The following is a 21,194-nucleotide window of genomic DNA, read 5'->3' as shown; positions in this document are numbered from 1 at the left end:
AATAGTTTGTTTAAATTTATTTTTACTTCTTTATAGGTTTTTGTTATTTACATTTCCTTTTCTATTTCAATTATTTATTTTTTGGGACATTCAAAGAAAAAAAAAATGAATTTTTTTGTTTGACTTTCATTAATTCTCCACATGTAGGAAAGCATTCTGAGGACCATTTCATTGTTTCGGATGAAACACCTATTCGCTTTCATCTTTCAACGTTGGATCAAACTCTAACCACTTCTCATTCACTTTGTCAACGAGATTTTGTTGGGTTACATCTAATTCTTTACCTTCTCCACCAATCTCATCTTCTTTGTAATTTCTTGTTCCACCTGTAATAAAGTTCCAATGAAATTTCTTCCGGCCATTGAACATCCCGTTATTCTCTACTTCGAATTGATCTTTACCAATCATTCCCCCAATCACTCTTCTCACAATCAAGTCATCATTGGCCGGCCAACGTGAACCCTCTCCTTCAATTATATGTCCGTATCCCCCTACTGAATCGAACCACACATGGAAATAGTCAGATTCTTTGGCGATTAATTCTTTAAAACTCTTCTTTGATTCATTACTAATTGGATCAGTATCAATCAAGATCTTGTGGGTTGCAGTCAAATCATTCAATAATGCAGTGTTTCCAACTCCATCGTCATTAAACTCCTTTCCATCAGTCTCACTAGCACTGCTCCCACTCATTGACATTATCTCATTTTTGAAATAGCCTTTCATGGCCCTAGTCAAGCTTGACGGGATTGCCACAGACTTAACCATACAATGACTATTTTTTCCTCGGCAGGTTTCATAGAATAGGCAATCAAATCCAAGGCTTTTGTAGTAATCACGAATAGCATTCATGTATCCTCTAAACTCTTTTTCTGCTTCGCCAGAATTCTTCATCACATACAAATAGTTTCTTTGGTGAGTTATTGGCAAAATCATCAATGATTCAGGTGCTTCAGGAATCAAGTTTACGTGAGGGGAATTCAATGCCACATAGCAATGCTCCCCAATTGATACTGCCAAGTTGTTGTTGATGTGGATATCGTTTGCTAAACAGTAAATGCAAGGACCGTGTTTCTGATTCTTTTGTTTTATGACATCCTGGAGGTTCGTGTTTATGCTAAATGTATTATTTGATTTTGAGCCAACTCCAGAAAGTTTGGACAGGGCCTCTTCAGTGTATTCTAAATCGTTGACATACTTGGAATCTTTAGCAATAGATTTGTAATTCGAGATATCATAGTCCGATGCGCTGGTAAGCTGTTCTTGTAATAGTAACTCTTGAGCTGTCATATCTTTCAAGCCATCGTTATTCGGTACCTGTTGCGATTCTACCATCTGTTGTCGCTTGAATTTCTGTTCTAGTTCGTCATATTTTTTCTCCAATTCTTTGAAAGCTGTATCATCTCGTTTAAGTTTCGCACGTAACAAATCTGCTTTCAATACATTTAGATCAGCTTGAGAAATCAGTGCCTCTTGTGCCTTTGCCTCTTCTTTTTCATTTTCCTTTTGCATTGCCAGACGATCCAATTTAGCCTGGGTGAGCTTGATACGTATCAAGTCTTTCTTATCTATGAATTCGCCTATTGGCTTTCTTCTAATTTCATAGCCTGTATCAGCCTCTTTTTTTCGTAATTCAGAATCTTCTTCCTGTGCAATATTGAAATCCAATAAACCTGGGTATCTTTTGTTGGCTAGTTCACTAACTGCAATATTAGAATCTTCAGCTTCAGTATGACATCTTTTAAGCTTCCTCATTCTATATGAGCTTCCTGAATCACCGAATTCGTACGATACTTTCAATGGATTCTTGAATTCCTCGACTTTTGGAGGTTCATCCTCGGGTATTGTTCTATTTCCTTCTGCAGCTTCAATAGCTAATTCCCCAGCGAATATTTCTCCATCATTAGAAATCGGATCCTCCTCCTCTTTCTCCTGCTTTGGACCTGGTGTTTCCGGTTGTGGTTTGGAAGAACTACCGATAAATCTATTGAGACTTTGCGGCTGTTTTGCTCTATATTTTTCTTCAAATACTTCTCTTCTACTTTCTTCCAATTGCAGATCTCCAGTTCTGGCCCGGGATCTTGAGCTGCTCTTGTCTGTGCTATGCTTTCTTCTCTTCCTGTCGTAATCTTCTTCTCTTCTCCAGCTGCTGCCACTGCTGCTTCTGTGTCTGTACCTGCTTGAACTGCTTTCTCTGTTTATGCCACTTCTCCGATTATCGCGATGACTTGATGACAGATGGCGATTTCTAGAGCTGTTTGAATGATGACTGCTGCTCGAAGACTCTTCTCCCATATTGATCGAAGCTAATATCCCACCTTCCACTCACTAATCACCATGAACAATACTGAGGATCATCTAATGCCCCCATTAAGAGGCGTACGCCAGGGCTTCCTGACCTTTTTTTTTTTTTTTTTTCATCAACACCTGCAATTTTCAAAGAGTGAGGAAAAAAAAAAGGGCAAAAATTTTCCACAGTTGGGGCAAAAATATAAGAGTCAGAGGTAATATATTCTATCAATACCCAAAAAGAAACACCTTCAAAATGTTGAGTCAGAGAATTTTGAAGCAGACAGGATCAACAGCTGTCTACCTTGCGAGACGTCCAGCCTTGGTGCAAACCGCTAGATTGTTCAGTAACACTGCGTCCCAATTCAACGAAAATAAGGAATCTTCCAAAAATAATAAGCAGAATGGTGATGCCCCACCACCTCCTCCTGGCAAAACTCCAATTCAAGTTTTTTTTGATGTTTTTAAAAAAGAATGGGAAAAGAGTAGTGAATTGAAGGATGAGATTAAAGCATTGCAAGACGCCACAGGAAAAATGGGTGAATCTGATGCTTTCAAAAGAGCCAAGGTTGCTTATGAAAAGGCTCAAAAGGGTTCTTCTGTTGTCGGTAGTACTTTGAAGAAAACAGGGGAAAAGATTGGTGATGTTGCTGAAGCCGCCTGGGAATCTGAAGTTGGGAAAAGTACTAGAAAAGTTGTTGGAAAAACCGCGGAAGTTGTGGATGAAGCATTTGAGCCAGTAAGAAAGACCCAAGCGTACAAAGATATTAGTGAAGTAATCGACGATGGTTCTTCCAACGCCTATGGTGGTTTTGTCACTAAGGAACATAGAAGAAAGAAGAGAGAACAAGAAATCTTGAGTGGTAAGAGAAGGGTTATCAAGTCCAACGACGAAGCTCCAACTGCTTTGGTAACCACCGATTATAAGGTCTCTAATCCCGGTTTTGGTGAGCGTTGGGAAAACTTCAAGGCCACTACTGCAGTTGGTAGATTGCTTTCTGATGTAAGATTGAAATGGGATGAGAGTGAAAATGGCTTGATTTCACTTATAAGAACCATTTCCGAGAAAATTGGTGGGTTCTTCGCCGAAACTGAAAGAGCTAGAGTTATCAGACAATTCAAATTGATGGATCCAACTTTCAACACTGAAGACTTCACTAAGAATTTGAGAGATTACATAATACCGGAAGTCTTGGAAGGTTACGCTAAAGGTGATGAAAAGGTTTTGAAGAACTGGTTAAGTGAAGCCCCATTCAATGTTTGGAATGCCTCCACTAAACAATACAGAGATAAAGGTTTATATGCTGATGGTAAGGTTCTTGATGTTAGAGGTATCGATATCCTCAGTGCCAAACTTTTGCCACCAGCTGATGTCCCAGTTGTCGTTGTTAGTTGCAGAGCTCAAGAAATCAATATTTACAGAGACGCCAAGTCTGGTAACGTTGTTGCTGGTACTGAATCCGACATCATGTTGAGTACTTATGCCATTGTGTTTACTAGAATCCCTGAAGAAATGGGAAACAAGGAAACAGAAGGTTGGAAGATTATTGAATTAGCTCGTGGTGCTTCTCGTTCTTTCACCTGAGCTCAATTTTTTTTTTGACTTATCTAAGAAGTTGTGGATAATAAATTAAGAGAGTGAAAAAGAGAGAACGAAAATGTGTGTGAGTGTGTGATGGCTCTTTTTTGGTTCAATATAATTGAAGTCTTGAAATACTAGAAAGAATTCATGAAGTTACGGTTGTTTGTTTGTTAATTTGGTTTTTTTTTTATTTTTTTTTTTTTAATTTGGTTCATGATTGTTCAAGAACTAATTTCCGTTCTATGAGTTGAGCCCTCGTCCACATTCTGAGCAGATGCTGCCGAACATTTATGACTGTTCTGTTATACTATACGTTGTTCATAGTTTTGTAAATAGTTGGATATACCTTTTTCCTTTCATATCCAAGGAAAATCCTTCATGGTCATTTTGTTTACATTTTTTTTTTCTTCAAAATCTCTTTAGCATAAAATTTCTTGATCGATTCCTTATTGTATTTTTTGTGGAAGCTTTTGTAAATTACAAGGTGTGTATATCTTTATAGAAGAAAAATGTAAAATGATTCATGGATTAAGTTTGTATTTACAACTTTGCTCCTAATTTGGTGGCCCTATCTAAAGCAATATCACACATTGCGTTGAATGCCTCTTTTCTTTCCTCGTTGATATCGTTTCTTTGGATCCTTTCCTCCATATTTTTCATGATGATATCCCTTGATCGACCATTCACAAACACAACGTATCGTAATCCTGGGAACGTCAGTTCGTACAAATCGTTCAATTGCTGTAATCTGAATTTTTCCTCCTCTGAGGAACTAGACAATGAAGCTTGTTCTTTGGCACTGTGTACTGATAGGTTCACCACCTGCTGTTTCTTTGGAGCCCCCAACCTTGGATGGGCTGCAATAATCTTGGATATTCTTGGATCGATGGTCGCACCACTTGTTTTCGCGTTGGCAATCTCTGCTGATAAAAACCAAAGAAGCTCAAGTCTGACCTGTTCAATAAAATCCTTATATGTTGCGAACTTAACCTCTGGAGTCTGGAAAAGCTTTGGAATAAGATACCCATGCAAGGTCTCGCAGTGTTCGAATAAGTGATCTAGCAACTCCTTTTGCTGTGATTCTGACAAAAAGCATACCTCGCTGATCGGTGGGAGTTTATAGTTTGACATGACTAGTGAATATAATTCTCCAAGGAGTAAGCACTATAATTAATTAATGGACAAAATTGGAGAATAAGTTGTATAAGATTATAGTTATTACATGGTTATCTGATTTTGTGACAGGGTGGTGTAAAGGTTTCAATGGTCAAGAAAAAAGTCTATCCGGCACACCTTAAATGATTCTTATCAAGAGCCAATCAGTGATATACTTCAAAATAACCTACAGCGGTTTAGTATTACTTCAATAAGGAATAATATTTCAAAAAAACAAAAAAATATATAACATAACTTGTAAATTCAGAATATATTATGAGTTAGACTAATTCTTTGTGAATTCCATCAAGACTTGTGAGTGGGATTCGATGATTGACATATTTATTTAGCTCTTCAAATTTCAATTCAAAAGAATAGAATTCGCTCTTTTGCAATGAGTGATATGTGGTTAGATAATTGAGAAACCAGTTTGAATCTTGAAACAACGCTGGATTATTGCCTGGAGTTGTCTCAACAATGAACATCAAAAGACAAAAAAATAATAATAATAATAAAAAGTCATAGTGAGATGTAGATCAAACAAAAAATGTTATAAGACGAAATAAATAAAAGAAAATCGAAAGACAAAAACATCTAACAAATAAAAAGTAAAAGGGTAAACCAATGAGGAAAAAAATTAGAAAAAAAAGATGGAAAAAAAATAGATAAAAACTGATGAAATTAGTAGTAGGGACCTAAAAAAAAAGAGGAACTTGTGATGATTTTAAGAGAGAAATTAGAACACAGATTGGAAAAAATTAAGATATGAATATGTTACAAGAAATAATCTGGTGTCTTTCTGGTCACTGTTGGTTCGCCGGGTCTCACACTTGGGTCATATTGTAAGAACTGTCTATTATGTTGCTCATCAACTTCCATGATCGCAGCTTGGTTACCACATCTATAACAATAGTTTGGTGCAGAGAAAATGGTAACCACCAATTCTTGATGTGACCAGGAATAACCTTCCATAACCAACTGGTGAGCTCTTGCGACTAGACTTAAATCATTAGTTCTATTGAATTGTTCTGATATATCTTGCCCGAATGTGAAACCTGCACCTCTAGGACTGATACCCCATCCACCTCTGTCATCTGGATCAGACCACAACAAATCGCACATTGGTCCTTCGTGAGGAACTTCTTGAATTCTGTTCAAATCTTTCACTTGGTCGATAGATTCAATCATTGGAGACAACCCACCATGTAAACAGAAAATTCTATTATCAACCAAAGCAGTAATTGGGAAATAATCAAACAAATCTGTAAATAATTTCCACACAGTTGCACTACCATATTTTCTTAAACATTCATCATAGAAACCATAAACTTGAGTGATCTGTCTTGATTCATGGTTACCTCTCAATATCGTAATTCTATTTGGATATCTAATTTTCATCGCCACCAAGTAACTAACAGTTTCAACGGAATAGTAACCTCTATCAACATAATCACCCATGAATAGATAATTTGTATCGGGACAAGGGCCACCAATCTTGAAAAGCTCCATCAAGTCATGGAATTGACCATGGACATCCCCACATATTGTAACTGGCACATTCACTGGCTGAACATTAGCTTCAAACTGCAAAACATCTTGGGCCATTTTGCAAAGATTTCCAACGTTTTCTTCACTCAAAGGCTGACAATTGCTTAACTGTTCAATCCATTGATCTAACTGATTAACGCTACTCTTTGGTAATGCTGGGATTGGGCCCTCTTTTGGCTCAAAAGGTTGACTAAAAGAATAATTTGGGTTGTGATCTGCGTGCTCATCATCTTCCAAACTTGGATCCAAACGAGATTCGGAAACTTCTTCCATTGGGATATCTCCGTCCATGTCCATATTTCTGTATTTCTGTATTAATATTTATTATGATAAAATTGACCCCGTAAGTGGAAAGCTTCGAAGGCAAAACTAGTTGATAAAATAAATTCAATTAAAACTCAACTATTTGCTCAATGACAACAATACAATTAGTATGAATCGATATATGTACTAAGTCAACTTCCAATGATTTATTTCTTTTTCCTAAAAAAAAAAAAGGCGGTTGTTAGTATATGCTGCTCCTAAATCTGAGTTCTCAATTCCATAACCAGAAAGGGTATTCGAAAAAGCTAAAAGAAGAAAAACAAAAGAAAAACAAAACAACAATATAAAAGGGTTAAAAATAATAATAATAATATATTTCAATAGTAGTATTGAGCGCTGATTTAATTCAATATAGTGTGGTCTCGGTTAGGGCTGCATTGAGAAAGGTCATTTCACCCAGAAGGGCACGAGTTGTTCTTTCCTTTTGGAAAATTGGCCAATCTCAGCACATCAAAAACAGGGAGTCCTAAAACCAACCACATGTATAAAATCTGTCTGATAATCTAGCAAAGACAGCACGTACCTTAACTGCCACAAAGACACTGTTCTTTTATAAGGAATCTGACAAATCCAGAATGTGTGTGTGTCAACAATTTAGTAATAACCGCTTGTTGATTCTTGTTGTTCTCTTTTTCGAACACCACATAAAAAAAAATGTCACCCGCCTGATGAGTTTCGCCGTCTCACGATGATGGGGTACAACACCTCCCAAAAAACTTGAGATTAGAGATGAGATGAAAAATATTCCCCAGATCTACAAACAATTGGGGATCAAAGAGAATATTCTTGTACAGCATAAATGGAAGGGACTCACTATTTTGAAGATATACCCATCACGAAACAACAGGTCCTCAATTGTGCCTACGGATCATGGTACCCAAGGTATAAGAAGATCACTCCGAAATCACATATCATTCTGTCTTTGCCACAATCTTTTATTGAATATATTTTGCAAGATGGGATAAAGATGCCCCCAGAATTCTTCGTAGATTATATTTTAGAAGATGCCTCTGAATACAGTGACTGGGAACAATCCGATGACGAGCAGTCAGTGGTTACACCAGAGGCAAGAAAGCACAAACAGCAGCAGCGAAGATCAGTTGAAGATCCAACCAAGAATTTCTCAGAGATTCATGAACAAATCAAATCTCTTATCCAAAAAAATGGCCCAATGTTACCTAAACTCAACTGGTCTGCGCCAAAGGATGCTGCTTGGATCTTGCCTAATCATTCATTGAAATGTTCATCGGCTTCTGAGGTTTACTTATTATTAAATGCTTCTTCATACATTGTCCATGATTTATCACAATCTTTAGATGAATGTTCAGATATTGACGTTGCTAACTTGAAAAAAGAGCATAAAGGACTCAAGTTTGATTTGATTCTCAAAGAATGGTTTGATATTAATCCTGCTTGGGAATTCAGGTGTTTTGTTAGAGACCGAAGAATAGTGGCTGTTTCTCAGCGTGATCCAAATTACTATGACTATTTACACAAAATGAAGGAATCCATAAAAGATAAATTATTTGACTTTTTCGATATTCATTTGAAGAGGACCTTCCAGAGTGAAACCTTCGTCTTTGATGTTTACTTACCAGATAAATCCGAAAAGGTGTGGTTGATTGATATAAATCCGTTTTCTAGGACAACGGATTCATTGTTATATTCTTGGCACGAAATTTTGAATTTGGACCTTTCTAATTATGATGAGGATGATTTTGACATGAGATTAGTCAATGAGTTTTCTACTGCCAGATTTGCATCGAAGGAACATTCTGAAAATTATGTTCCAAAGGATATGATTGATGCTGCGATGGATACCGAAAAAATGATCGAACTTATGAAAGCCTATCAACAGCAACAATTAAGTGATTCTTCCGGAGATGAAGCTGACGAATGATCTATACATTTTTTCATAAAAAGTAATAAAAGGCACTAGGCCTGAATAGTATATTTCTTCGCATATGAGGAGACCAAAAAAAAGAAAAAATTTACACCAGAATTATTTAAAGGTACTATGAATCATTACTTGGCAAAGCCCTTTCATGTCGAAGCTCGTTATTGCTTTTTGGAAATGGTCTTTCACGTCCCTTTAGTTCGCCGCTTGTATAATATATTTTGGGGCGGTATTCCTGTGGTTGGGCCATGACATTTGAATTGCGGAATTTCTCAATCAAACATTCTAATCCTTGTATGTTAGCATATGAAATATCACAATATTTTTCTGAGCCAAAAAAATTCCATTTCCTTCCCACTCTAAATTTTGCAAAATCGATAATATGTTCTGGCTTTGTGAATGAAATAAACGCGTACCCCACGTTGCAATTGCTACTAAAGTCGATCCTCAAGTAGAGAAACTCATACGTGAACTCGTTAGTACAATCTATAAAGCATTTTAATGATTTTTGGTTGATCTTGTTTGGAATATTCCTGATCATAATCGTAGTGCGGGTGTCCAAACCCTTGTGTATTCTGACTAGGTCGATTATATTTTTAGAAGCAACTCTTGCACTTGTAACTTTTAAAGATTCGAGTTCTTCAAGTGAAATATGACCGCTCAAAACAGACTCAAGTTGCTTTCCGGTTTTAAGGAACATTGATTCACAATCTCTGTAATTTTGTAGTTTTGCTGTCGCACTAGCACTTTGGTTGAAAATAATTGTTGAAGAATTAGGGCTACTGGTACCAAACTGTATAATTCTATCAGCTAAAGAAGCAATCTCACAGTCTACCAATAAACATGAGCTCCCTAGGAAGGAATGATCCAATGAATCCACACATCTTCTAGAACACGAAATATCAAAATACCCACATTCAAATATTCTGACATTCATATACCTTTTCGTCAAGCCAAAACAAGAAATTTCACCAGCAGAAGCTAATAAACTATAAATTGCTGATTGCATTTTATGGTATTCTTCGCCATATATACTTGGTCCCACTAAACAAGCATATATTACGGGGGTTATAATTTTCATCGTGCAAATATTATTAGGATAATCCCTCATGTCAATGATGTATTGAACATCAAATAATTCAATCATTGCTTCATTGAACAAATCATACCCTATATGTTCAAATGCTCGTTTGGTACAGTTAATGTCAAACCAACTAACATAAATATTGAAATGAGAAACATTTGGCTTTTCAAGATATATACAGGCAACTTTCCCGTATCTGCCACAAAACTGCTCAAAAAAAAATTTATCATCGGAAGGCCTCAAGTTAACACCTTTTAATACCACAGTTCTTGATAATGGAGCATCATTTGGAGAGCGCGATAGAATGCGCTCATTATTGTTGACTATTATTGTTGGCTGAAAATTTCCACTATTCGTTACCCCGCTCTTCTTGTCGTTGAAAGGTTGATAGAAATTCTCTTTCAGGTAACTCAAGGAATTATTAGAATTTCCGTATATTTGTGACAGTCCCACTGGTGAATCAATATCTTTAAAATTTATTATGGTCTTGTTGTTGCATATTCTATTGGGCCCACGGTTCCTTATATTGACATCCTCGACTTTTGATATAGCAGCAGTAAACATCACCAAGCCCTAGAAATTGATGTAAAAGATCTGGACAATGTTCTGTGGAAAGACACACACAAACACACTTGAAAAAAAAAAGGAGATGAACTGTGCAAACGTAAGTACCATTTGTGTTTGTGGATCATGTATGTTGGCGCAAAGGGTTGTTGAGGATTTTGTTTCACAGATTTTGGATCATTTCTCCTTCCCCTTATATGGAATGATAACTAAATTCTGGTTTGCTGCTTCATGATATCTAGTAAACCTTCAACGACTTTCTGATTATAATCTTTTGCTTGTGTAGTTGACAAAATTCCAAAACACCGGAGCAAACAAAGCTTTTGAGCATAAAAGTCATCATTTCTCCAGACATCTTCCGTAGAAATGTTGTTTCCATGATATTCGGCAAAAAAATTAGTCACATTGCCAAGCTTTTCAACCATTGGTATGATTATTGAGTCTCTGAATACTAACAACAAGTACCGCCTTACCATATTTTCATCATCGGAAACTAATAATTGTGACCAAAAGCTATGAGCAATGGCGGGATTATTCAAAATTAAGCCAGAACCCTCAAATTCCATCTGTAACGGTAGAAAAATAGCTTCCAAATAGGATAATATGTCATGAAGGAAGAAATCCCATAATGCAGCAACTTTGTTTTCAATCTCATAACTGTTACGGGAACACAGTTGTGACTCTGAAGAGCTACTAACGCTAGAATTTGAATCCAAAGTAGTTGAAGAGCTTGAATCGTGATTAAATCGCCCACCAAATCTATTCAACCTCGAGTATTTATGTGTGACATTATCAATGTTTGATTGATTTTCCATCAATGAAATTCCAACTTTAATAAAATCCTGAAACTCTTTAACAATGACCTTGGCATCAGAAGATGTAGATACATCACCACTATCCAAGTTAATATCATTCAATTCCTTCTCAACATCATTATTATTTATCCTCAACATTAAATAAATCTCAACCAATTTGTTTAAATCTTCAATTGGAGTTGACAAAATTTCGCCTTTGAAAAGTGGTAAAACACAAGAATATAATAGATGCAATAGCCTGTCGATATATTCGTTTTTCTTTGTTTCAGTCAATGGCTGGGACAAGATCTCGGCCTCAAGATTGGTAACAATTCTCAAAACCTCATTAGTAGAAGTAGTATTTGCACTAGGGTGAAAACTATACAATGCTGGAAAGTCAGAAATAAACTTTGAATTCGAGGAGGAGGAAGAAAGCACATTAGGTACCCCATCTCTTCTCGATTTAAGTTTCAAATGATGATGCGAGTGGTGAGAAAAGTTTCTGATTGTGGTGCTATCACTGAGCTCATTTATGGTCGTCGGTATTCTCCGATTTTCCGAAGATGACCTTCTACTGGATCCATCACTAGCTGAAGGAACCCTTGGTTTAGAAAGAGAGGCAAATTCTGGCAATATATTTTTTTTATGGTCATGCTTCGCTTTACTGCTTGATCCAGCTTGTAATAGTTTGGCTTTTCCTTTCAATATGCTTTCGGCATCATCTGTGTTTGAAGTTCTTCTTTTTGGAAAAAACGAATCTCGACTAGATTTTCCACTTGCCTTCTGTGCGAATAATCTTGCCTTCTCTAACGGCGTTGTTTTTTCTTTAAGGCCAGGTGAAATGACAATGCCTTCAGAAGCATTGGTTCGAGTAGTGCTAAGGGGGCTAAAGGTGAGATTAGATATTGATGCATTCAATGTGCTTCCAACATTCAAGAAAGATGGTGTGATTGAGCTATCTGAATTATTTGAATTTTTGTAGAAATCAAAAGTATTAGACCTGCTAATAGGCTGAAATCCATGGTCCCCAGTATCTGCATTGGGACTCATGGTGTAAGTGCTTAAATTTGGGCTATCGGCCGCTTTCTTTGAGCTTTCAAAATTAATACCTAGGGCAGATTGATAATTTTCAGTCTTCGTTCTGAAAAGCAGAAGTCTTTCTGCCTGTTGATTGGGGAATACATTGTTATATTTTTGTGCTGGCTGGTCTCCTGGAATCGATGGTGATTTGATATGGTTGGAATTAATTCTATTCATACCCGACATATTATCATTTTTTTCAGATGTACTGATCCCTGAAGTCTGGAAGTTTATTGTGTTTTGGGACACCTGCTGCCTCTGTTGTCTCTGGGACATTATTTCAGCAACAATCTGAGTGTGGTGTAATCCTTATTTAAGCCCAGTTGATGTTTTTCCCAGACTTTTGATCCACGCCTTGTCTGGTAGTGCGTAAAGATTTTACAACATGATACATTAACATGATGAGTTCTTTCTAAATTTTTCCTTCAGTCAATATGTTTTTTATCTGGGAATTTTATTTTTTCTCTAATAGATCACACCATATCAATCAATTTTTTTTTTCAAAAGAAAACCGAAAGAAAGTACCAAAAAAAAAAAACTTAATTAACTCTCCTCATCTTGTCATAAATGAAGCTGTGGTGGATCATCCAGACAATCGATACCAAAGCTGACTGGTGGAGGTATAGAATTTGCCCATCTTGAAAAATGATGACAGAGTTGCATACAGTAAAAAAGTTATTGAAGAATTTCGTTTTTTTTTCTTAGGAGTTCGTAACCTCACACTGCGAAAATTACATAATCCAATAAGTTACTTCATATATTATATATTACACATTTCACATTACACATCTTCCAATAACGCATCAAGATCATCATCATCATCATCATCATCATCATCATCATCGCTCATCAGTTCCGCGTCACCTAAATCGATCTCTTCTTTATTAGTCTCGCTCTGGGTCGCCATTCCTGATCCCAACGGCCTTTTGGATGGAATATGTGGGAGTCTTGGGCTTGCTGTAGCCAGAAAATCTTCGAACTGTGAATCTGTTTCAACTACGCTTGATGAGTCAATTCTCATGGTTGGTTCAGACTGAATTGTAGGAAATGAAACAATTCGCTGATTATCGCTTTCTGAATCATCAGACATAGCTACATCTTCATTTTCACGATCATTTCCCTCCAATAATTCATCCAAGTCATCATCAATCTCATTGTTCTCTTCATCGCTCATATTGAAATTGAATTCTACCTCTTCATTATTTTGTGCTGCTGGGGGAGCTTTCACTGGAGCTTTCTGGGCAGATACTGTCTTGCCGACATTTGTTGATGAAGAAGATCCCTCTGGTTCATGTGGTTTTTCTTTTTCTTTATTTTCATCATCATTAATAGTAGCATTGATCTCCTTGCTGAATCCTACAGCGGCTTGAACTTCCCCATTAGCATTGTTAGTGGCTGCTCCTGCTTTGGTTTCAGCAGGATTCTTGGGTATTTGTGATCCATCAATATCAAAATTATCATCAAATCCAAACTCAAAATTATCAAAATCCAAATCGTTCAATTCTTTTTCGTCCTGACCATTCTCCTTTAATTTCAATTCCTCTAATTCCTTAGCCTTACGCTTTCTCTCCTCCTGTTTTTCTTTCTTCAATTTCAATTTTTCTTGGAATCTGAGCTGCTTCTGCTTTTTCTGGATTCCTAAGTTTTTGATAAGTGTGTTGTATTCTTGATTCATGGTCCCCGACATCATCAATTCGACTGACTCATCCATCCTATATTCTTTCGGTTCATTATCATAATCTGGTTTAGGAGAGTAAGGACTGAGATGTTTGTAAAGTGCTAGGTACCTAACAAACTGTCTGTCATGCCTTAGCCTGCTCACTCTCTCTTGTTTTTGATTTTCTTTCTTCTTTAATAACCCAAGTCTCTTACTAGCATATTCCACAATATCTAAAGGTTTGAGAGGCAAATTGATATTAATTTTATCTTTGTCATCATTTTCCTGGGTCTTTTCTTTAGAAGCTTCGCTTGAAGATTGCGGTGCTTCTTCTTTTTTATTAATATCCTGCTTCAAATCCGGATTCACAGGTGATAAAGGTGGGGATAATAGCTGCTGTGTGGCGCCGCCGTTACTTTCGATTCTCGAGTCCAAATCTTCATCAGCATTCTTTGAGGACTGCAAACTTAACAAGCCTTTTAAAGCCGAATTCCCCTCGTGTACCAATATTTGTCGTAATTGTTTTGGGTCTTGAACCTTTTTTGTGTAAACTTCACTATATCTGTATGTGTGATCTGACGGGAAATCAGGAAGAAAATTCTGAATATAAAATTTTTTCTTATTTGTCAGAGGCATTAGCTGTAAAGCTTCTTTATAGTCTCTGTCATTTTTATTTAATTGGTCTTCTTCCGGCGTCTGGTCCAACTCACTTAGTAGGTCTTCACTCTGCCGCTTTAATGTAGTTAAAGAGCCCGCGTACGGTCCACCCTTGATCACTTTAGAGATATCCAATTGATATAATAGCTCCTGAGGCTCAATATAAAATGATCTCATTAGTAGTACTAAGTCAAGATACCCTGGATGCAATCTTCGTTGTTGCATCATCATTTCCCGAAGTGATGAAAACAAATCATCGATGTAGTTGACAATTAGAGAGCTAAAATAATGAAGGGCCTTGTTTGTAATTTTGATATCTAAGGATTCCAATATCAAAGCAGCATATCTTATAAGCATTTCAATCATGATTAAATTGGATTGAAATAACCCCACAGAGAATATTTCTGTTGTTGTACCGACTGGTTCGTGTTTTTGTTAATTTTTTTGTTGAAAATTCAGTAGTCTTGATTATGTAATACATTATGTAATCTGTACCACCACATATATTAACTATGGTTAACGACATGGAGAGCTTCAATTTTACGATCTTCGCAAGCTGGAAGATATTAGAAATAAAAATAAAAAATTCGAATAAATAAAAATAACTAGCGTTCCAATATGTCACATAAAAATCTAATAATACAAAAAAAAAAGTGAAAAATGAATATGATAAAACACAAAACCTTCCAGAAATACTGTTTATAACAGCATAGTGGGAAGAATAATAAAGAATAGGGAAAATAATGAAAGATAGGATCTTTTAAAAATCTTCATCATCAACGTCATCGGCCCAGTCGATTTTCTTGTTGTCGAAATCCTTCAAGTAGTTGTCTAATTTCTTTTCGCCATTTTCGTGGACGAGTCTAGCATTCTCAAGCTGAAGTTTGTCGATTTTATCCTGCAATTCTTTCAACTTTTCTGTCTCAACATCTTTCGAAGATTTATTTGGTTTTGATCCACGGCCATGGTTATTGATTGACGTGCGCTCTTTTGATGAGATTCTTTCTCTTGAATTGTGGCCAGAATGAACGTTGCTGCGACGGCTCCTGGTCGCGTTTTCCCATTTTCTATGGTTATCATTGATCCGATTATATTTGTATTGTTGTCTTTGTAATTCGCGATCCTTCCTGGCATTCTCGTTGTTTCTTTGGGTTTCGTTTTTGCTGGTAATACTAACAGCCAAGCCCAATCTGGCAGCAAATGATTTGGCACCTTCAGACAAATCAGCAATATTCCCAGAAACATGTTCTTCATCATTCTCTTCTTCCTCTATATTGTATCCTTCCTTGGCGTCGTCCTCCTCTTCTTCAGATAATGCGTTTGATGAAAGATCAGTTTCATGGTTTCGAGACGGAGTGCCTATTCTATCGAACAAAGATGAGTCATTTGACGAAGCACTATTGGGGACTCTGTTTTGCTTCTTTTCAGGAGATGCATGCGGAGTGTGTTTCTTGAAGTTTATTGGCTTTCGTGTGTTTCTCTGATTGAATTTAATTGGAGCCTTTTTGTAATTATTACAATATTTTTCTTCTGTTTCATATTCTCCATCAGATGATTCACTTTCAACTTCTTCTTCTTCTTCTTCTTCTTCTTCTTCTTCTTCTTCATGGGATTTCTTGCCGTACGCTCTGAAATTTATAGGGGCCATTCCAAACCCTTGAAGATCTTTTGAATACACAGCAGAGTTTTCTTGATGTTCACTCTTTCCTCCTTTTTGTTTCAGTTTATAACTTCTTCGATGATTTTGATTATTTTCCCGGGAGATTGCTTTTGTTTCTTGTACCGAGTTTTCTAGTGGCTCATCGTTGGCCCATTTTGAGGATTTCAAACCAAATGTCGATTTCTTTTCCATCTTCTTGGAAATATTATCATTTTTCGTTTCCTCATCGTCAGATTTGGCCCATCTCGAACTATCCAAGCCCATTTTCTTTTCTCTCTTTCTTTAGTATTTGTGGTGGTTTTTATAGATATCTTCTTTTCTGATGTTAAAGAAAAGAAGCAGGGATAAGATCCAAAAAAGAAAAAAAAAATGTGAAATGTTGCTGGTTGATATGATTCAAAATTTCCTTTATTTCTTTAGCGATGCATTTTGCTGCATGGAATAACTTCACTAACCTAGAAACACACACAGACCTGACGCCACACGCACAAGACGAAGAAGAACATGATGCAACCAAATTATATATTCCTCTAGTATCCAAAAGACTCTACAAAATTTATTGCAAATTGTTTCAAAAGAATATTATTTCTCCTTATCAATCGACTTTCTCCGCCAATTACTGGTTACGAGACCCTGTCCACCCAAACACCGTCAAGAAAGGCAAAAACAAACAGCTTCGTAAAGTGATAAGTGATGCTGATCGCTAATCTAGATAGACCAGGAATGAATACTAAAGGATTAGTTCTTGCGCTTTAGATTTTTGTTATTTTTTTTTAACAAACTGATATCCTTTGTTGAAACTTTTCAGTTGGTATGGCTGCTGGTAAACGACCTCCTAAATTAAATAATAATGTGCAAGTTAAGATACCCAAAGAAGCATTGGTGGGAACCCCAAACGCCAACAAGATTATCCATAGTTTGAAGCTTAAACCAGAAAGGGTTAATAACAGTGACACTCTAACCAGTCCAAATAATCCTAATCTTTCTAATAGAAATCCTAACTGGCGTGAGGTTGGTAACTATGTGGATAACATTACCGGAAAAAATAGCAGCATTAACATAAATATCAGTCTGAAAGAAATCAGTGATAGCTTAATACTGAAAAATAAGAACCCTTTGAGAACCCCTCTAAAATACAGAATTTGTAACCACTGTGAACGACCAATCCTTGACACCTATCTTGAAAAGCACATTAAAGAATGTACTGAAATGAAAAAAAATCCTCCGGTAATTACAAGCTCAATCATTAATGGAAATAATACTAATAATAATACATCCACAGTTAAGGTTGAGAATAATCTCGAAAAATCATTGACACCATCTGCATCAGCTAGTGCCATCAGCAGTCCTTCATCTGGTTTGGGAAATGCTACTGCAAAGAATCCAAGAAAGAGGAAGTTGGATAAGGAAAAGGAAAAAGAAGAAGCTAGACAATTACGTGAACTCAAGAAGCAACAGAAGATTGAGGAGCGTAAACAGAAAAAGTTGAAGAAAAAAGAAAAGGAAAAAGAGCAGAAGGAGAAGGAGAAGGAAACTAAGAAATTACAGAAGCAAATGGAGAAAAAATCAAAGACAACCACCACTGCAAAAGCTAAGGTGAAAGGCCCCGTGGACGTTGAGAAACAATGTGGTGTGCCTCTTAAGGATGGTGGGTTCTGTGCAAGATCTTTGACTTGTAAAACACACTCCATGGGTGCCAAGAGAGCCGTGCTTGGTAGATCGGCCTCCTATGACGCGTTATTGGCTGCTTATCAAAGAAAGAATCAAGTCAAGCTTTTGGCAAGTTCAGCTTTGGCACAAGCAGAAAAGGATGATTTAGCACATGGGGGTTCACAATATTTGGATTCAGATGAAGAAACGTTTCAAGTCATGGAGGGTGTTAAGGGATCGTTTGCCATGCCTTTGGCTACCAATAATAGATTGCCAATCAGATCAAAATCAAAATATGTCAAAATGAGAGAATTCTACAGTAATGGTTTTGGTAATGGTAGATTAAGTAGCAGTCCAATTAGTGGTAGAGTGGCGTATTTCAAAATTGATAGCAATGATGAATATATCATCAAACCAAGAGTTTATGTGACCCCTTCCATACAACAGCAGCAACAATATTTGCTTCAAAAACAACAACTACTAGCACAACAGAAGCACCAACAATACATGCATCAAAAACATATCCAAATGCAAAAACAAATATTGCAGCAACAACAACAACAACAACAACAACAACAACAACAACAACAACAACAACAACAACAACAACAACAGCAATAATAATAATAACCATAGTTAAATTAATTATAGTATATGTATGATATTTTATGAATTATCCTTTTTTTTTTTCTACTTTGTTTCTGACTTTCTTAGGGTAGCTTAATTAATGCTTTCATTACAGAATTTTCTGAATTTATAAATCTACAAATCACATTAGGCAGCGATTTAGCTATTAAAACTATAGTACAACAGAAGAAGAATAAAAAAAAAGAAAAAATGCGTTAGCTATCATTATCACTCATCATATAATCATGTAAATCAACCCTTCCGTCTCTTCACATCAACTTCATCCACATCATCGTCATCGTCATCATCTTCAAAATCATAAGTTGGTAGGATATTTGCAGCAGCTCGTTTTCTGGATGCTATTTCATCAGATTCACTATTTGATCTATTGTTTGACACATGGTTTTGTTGTGGAGGTGGTGCTCTATGTCCCTGCTTTGCCATTGCCATTTGTTTTCTTTCAGCAGCACGCCTGATCCACAGTCTTTCGATTTCTGGGCAGGTTTGAACTAGCTCTTTACTAGAAACACCGTCACCAATAGATTGTAGAATCTTCCTCACCACAGTATAATGGTTTCCATGTTCCTTGTCATCTCTAAATCTAAGAATATTCCAATCCCCATTATTATTTTTCTTAACTTCTGCAACTCTCAAATTCAAAGGTTGTTCCAATTTCTTCAACTCTTCCCATTCGTGATCTGTTATACTTAAGTCACCAAAGTAATCATAATTTCTGTCACCTTTCCAGACATGTAGTTCGATTTTTGGCTTTGAATCGTAATCATAATATTCCTCTATTTCATCTTTATATAACTTAAACTTCAATTCAATTCTGAAATCAATAGTATTCTCTTCGGCAGGTTTCCATTTCAATAAAGTAGAATCAGTTTCAAACACGTATGGGGTTTCACAACAAGTGAAAACTAACCCATCAGAAATATGTGGCAAATGAGGCAAGGAATCCAATATTCTTGGGATTTTTGAGCATGTAGACATCTTCTTTGGGGTAACTTTGAAAGCAAATCCCGCACTTTCTTCTGGATATTGTTTTCGGTATTCATAGTATGGTTCGATCAAATCATTAATATGAGCCAATCTTCGGTCTGTTGGTCTTGAAGTGTATGAAGTCCCATTCACTGTTAGCAAATCAAATACTAAATATCTCAATTCTTTCGTGCCGTCTGGCCTTTTATCCAATACTAATTCTCCATCAACTAGAGTTCCATTATGAGGCTGAATTAAATTTCGTTTGCTTATTGGAAAATGAATGTTTGGCACACGATAAAACTCATAAGATCTATTGATTAAAAATACTCCCTCCTCAACTCTTCCATCAAAGCTGTCAGCCAATATTAACATTAGACATCTTAACCCATCAGACTTCTCACATACATAGTAATCATGCTTCATTAATCTTTCCGCGATATGCTTCCGCTCAAAACTAACGGGCTGACTTCCTGGGAAACGATCAAATCTTTTGAGCCCAAGCATTTGAGCAACTGTTTGTTTTAAATCAAAAGCAACATTATCTGGCTGTAAAATGCCAGGCATTTCCGGTACATCTCTATCCTCGAACATTATCAATATCTCCTTATCGCCAGAAAAATAATGAGTGAATGAACAAATGTGAATGAAAGAATCAGAAAAAAAATAAGGCGCTATGCTTTTCCTCTTCTATGATACAGTTAATTATACAAAGTATTCTGGATACAATTCCAAACTCCTATTACTAGGCTTCAACTTCTAAAAAAAAAAACCTAGGGACAGTATAAATAAATACTTTTTCATATCAAAATATTGAACGCAAAGTTCTGATTTTTTGTTTTCTGTCTCACGTTTTTGAAGTATTTCATCACGTGCAATTCTGGCTCACCACAGTAAACCTATAATAAGCAAAAGCATGCTGAGTTTAATAGACGTTCCTAAAAAGTTAAATTTGATAAGGCTATATACTTTGAAATAAACGAAACGAAACGAAAAAAAAAAAAATTGAAGTTCATTCTACAAAATCCAAAAGACTGGGTTGTAAAAACAAAAAAATTGATGCTGCCTACTACCAGATTCGAACTAGTGATCTTTGCATTACAAGTGCAACGCTTTACCCCTAAGCTAAGCAGGCAACTTGAAAGCTTTAGTTTCCAGTTTTGTGAATCACATTTCTATTGTCATATCACGTGATCATTAATTCTTAAAGCAAGGAGTGTGAGGTTGTGAGAAAGTTATAGCATTTTACTTATCTATTAGAAAGACCGGCATGAAATGCCCGGCTTGCATGTTATTCAGAACCTCTGTGACTCGTAAAGACACAAATCATTCAGCCGTTCGCCAAAATAATAATCCAAATATTAGTAGAATCACCATAATATGGCTTTCCCTGACATCAAATAAATAGTGGTACCACATATGAATTTATATAGATATATACTTGTATGTTCATTAACAAATCAAACTTTAAATGAAAGAAAAAAGTGATTTTCCTGGTAATATAGTAATATATTCACACTATCTGTAGTTGATGAAATAGATATAAAGGTAAATGAATCTGGATATTGAACCCCTTATATAACAAATAGAAGCACCGTAGAGTGTTTAGGAGTTTTCTGGGTAAAAGATTCTCTATATGGAT

General features: G+C 36.2%; 12 protein-coding genes across 12 annotated transcripts; 4 read left to right on the top strand and 8 right to left on the bottom strand. All coding sequences in view use genetic code 12, as the record gives it.

The window, feature by feature from the left end:
- Positions 1 to 189: 189 nt before the first annotated feature.
- DASC09_059440 (uncharacterized protein) lies at positions 190 to 2,295 on the bottom strand (the record flags this gene model as incomplete). Its single annotated transcript, XM_064999528.1, has 1 exon — positions 190 to 2,295. One exon carries the CDS (start codon positions 2,293 to 2,295, stop codon positions 190 to 192), a length of 2,106 nt encoding a protein of 701 aa, XP_064855600.1.
- Positions 2,296 to 2,545: 250 nt separating this feature from the next.
- On the top strand, positions 2,546 to 3,874 carry TIM44 (protein translocase subunit TIM44; the record flags this gene model as incomplete). The annotated part of the gene is made up of 1 exon (XM_064999527.1): positions 2,546 to 3,874. The coding sequence occupies one exon, from the start codon at positions 2,546 to 2,548 to the stop codon at positions 3,872 to 3,874; it is 1,329 nt and encodes a 442-aa protein (XP_064855599.1).
- A 537-nt stretch (positions 3,875 to 4,411) lies between these two features.
- On the bottom strand, positions 4,412 to 5,002 carry DASC09_059420 (2-oxo-4-hydroxy-4-carboxy-5-ureidoimidazoline decarboxylase; the record flags this gene model as incomplete). The annotated part of the gene is made up of 1 exon (XM_064999526.1): positions 4,412 to 5,002. The coding sequence occupies one exon, from the start codon at positions 5,000 to 5,002 to the stop codon at positions 4,412 to 4,414; it is 591 nt and encodes a 196-aa protein (XP_064855598.1).
- Positions 5,003 to 5,800: 798 nt separating this feature from the next.
- Positions 5,801 to 6,871, bottom strand: DASC09_059410 (serine/threonine-protein phosphatase; the record flags this gene model as incomplete). Its single annotated transcript, XM_064999525.1, has 1 exon — positions 5,801 to 6,871. The coding sequence occupies one exon, from the start codon at positions 6,869 to 6,871 to the stop codon at positions 5,801 to 5,803; it is 1,071 nt and encodes a 356-aa protein (XP_064855597.1).
- An 826-nt stretch (positions 6,872 to 7,697) lies between these two features.
- On the top strand, positions 7,698 to 8,798 carry CDC123 (cell proliferation protein CDC123; the record flags this gene model as incomplete). Its single annotated transcript, XM_064999524.1, has 1 exon — positions 7,698 to 8,798. The coding sequence occupies one exon, from the start codon at positions 7,698 to 7,700 to the stop codon at positions 8,796 to 8,798; it is 1,101 nt and encodes a 366-aa protein (XP_064855596.1).
- A 115-nt stretch (positions 8,799 to 8,913) lies between these two features.
- Positions 8,914 to 10,443, bottom strand: DASC09_059390 (uncharacterized protein; the record flags this gene model as incomplete). The annotated part of the gene is made up of 1 exon (XM_064999523.1): positions 8,914 to 10,443. The coding sequence occupies one exon, from the start codon at positions 10,441 to 10,443 to the stop codon at positions 8,914 to 8,916; it is 1,530 nt and encodes a 509-aa protein (XP_064855595.1).
- Positions 10,444 to 10,652: 209 nt separating this feature from the next.
- DASC09_059380 (Bit61 protein) lies at positions 10,653 to 12,593 on the bottom strand (the record flags this gene model as incomplete). The annotated part of the gene is made up of 1 exon (XM_064999522.1): positions 10,653 to 12,593. One exon carries the CDS (start codon positions 12,591 to 12,593, stop codon positions 10,653 to 10,655), a length of 1,941 nt encoding a protein of 646 aa, XP_064855594.1.
- A 505-nt stretch (positions 12,594 to 13,098) lies between these two features.
- TAF8 (Taf8p) lies at positions 13,099 to 14,997 on the bottom strand (the record flags this gene model as incomplete). The annotated part of the gene is made up of 1 exon (XM_064999521.1): positions 13,099 to 14,997. The coding sequence occupies one exon, from the start codon at positions 14,995 to 14,997 to the stop codon at positions 13,099 to 13,101; it is 1,899 nt and encodes a 632-aa protein (XP_064855593.1).
- A 394-nt stretch (positions 14,998 to 15,391) lies between these two features.
- On the bottom strand, positions 15,392 to 16,555 carry DASC09_059360 (uncharacterized protein; the record flags this gene model as incomplete). The annotated part of the gene is made up of 1 exon (XM_064999520.1): positions 15,392 to 16,555. One exon carries the CDS (start codon positions 16,553 to 16,555, stop codon positions 15,392 to 15,394), a length of 1,164 nt encoding a protein of 387 aa, XP_064855592.1.
- Positions 16,556 to 16,713: 158 nt separating this feature from the next.
- DASC09_059350 (uncharacterized protein) lies at positions 16,714 to 16,998 on the top strand (the record flags this gene model as incomplete). The annotated part of the gene is made up of 1 exon (XM_064999519.1): positions 16,714 to 16,998. The coding sequence occupies one exon, from the start codon at positions 16,714 to 16,716 to the stop codon at positions 16,996 to 16,998; it is 285 nt and encodes a 94-aa protein (XP_064855591.1).
- Positions 16,999 to 17,104: 106 nt separating this feature from the next.
- Positions 17,105 to 18,562, top strand: DASC09_059340 (SCA7 domain-containing protein; the record flags this gene model as incomplete). The annotated part of the gene is made up of 1 exon (XM_064999518.1): positions 17,105 to 18,562. The coding sequence occupies one exon, from the start codon at positions 17,105 to 17,107 to the stop codon at positions 18,560 to 18,562; it is 1,458 nt and encodes a 485-aa protein (XP_064855590.1).
- Positions 18,563 to 18,820: 258 nt separating this feature from the next.
- Positions 18,821 to 20,146, bottom strand: CEG1 (mRNA guanylyltransferase; the record flags this gene model as incomplete). Its single annotated transcript, XM_064999517.1, has 1 exon — positions 18,821 to 20,146. One exon carries the CDS (start codon positions 20,144 to 20,146, stop codon positions 18,821 to 18,823), a length of 1,326 nt encoding a protein of 441 aa, XP_064855589.1.
- Between the last annotated feature and the right edge of the window lie 1,048 nt (positions 20,147 to 21,194).

This window comes from Saccharomycopsis crataegensis (assembly GCF_037102585.1).
Source record: "Saccharomycopsis crataegensis DNA, jcf7180000000098, whole genome shotgun sequence".
NCBI lineage: Eukaryota > Fungi > Ascomycota > Saccharomycetes > Ascoideales > Saccharomycopsidaceae > Saccharomycopsis > Saccharomycopsis crataegensis.
The sequence above is the reverse complement of the archived record's forward strand: the minus strand, read 5'-3'. Positions and strand labels throughout refer to the sequence as shown.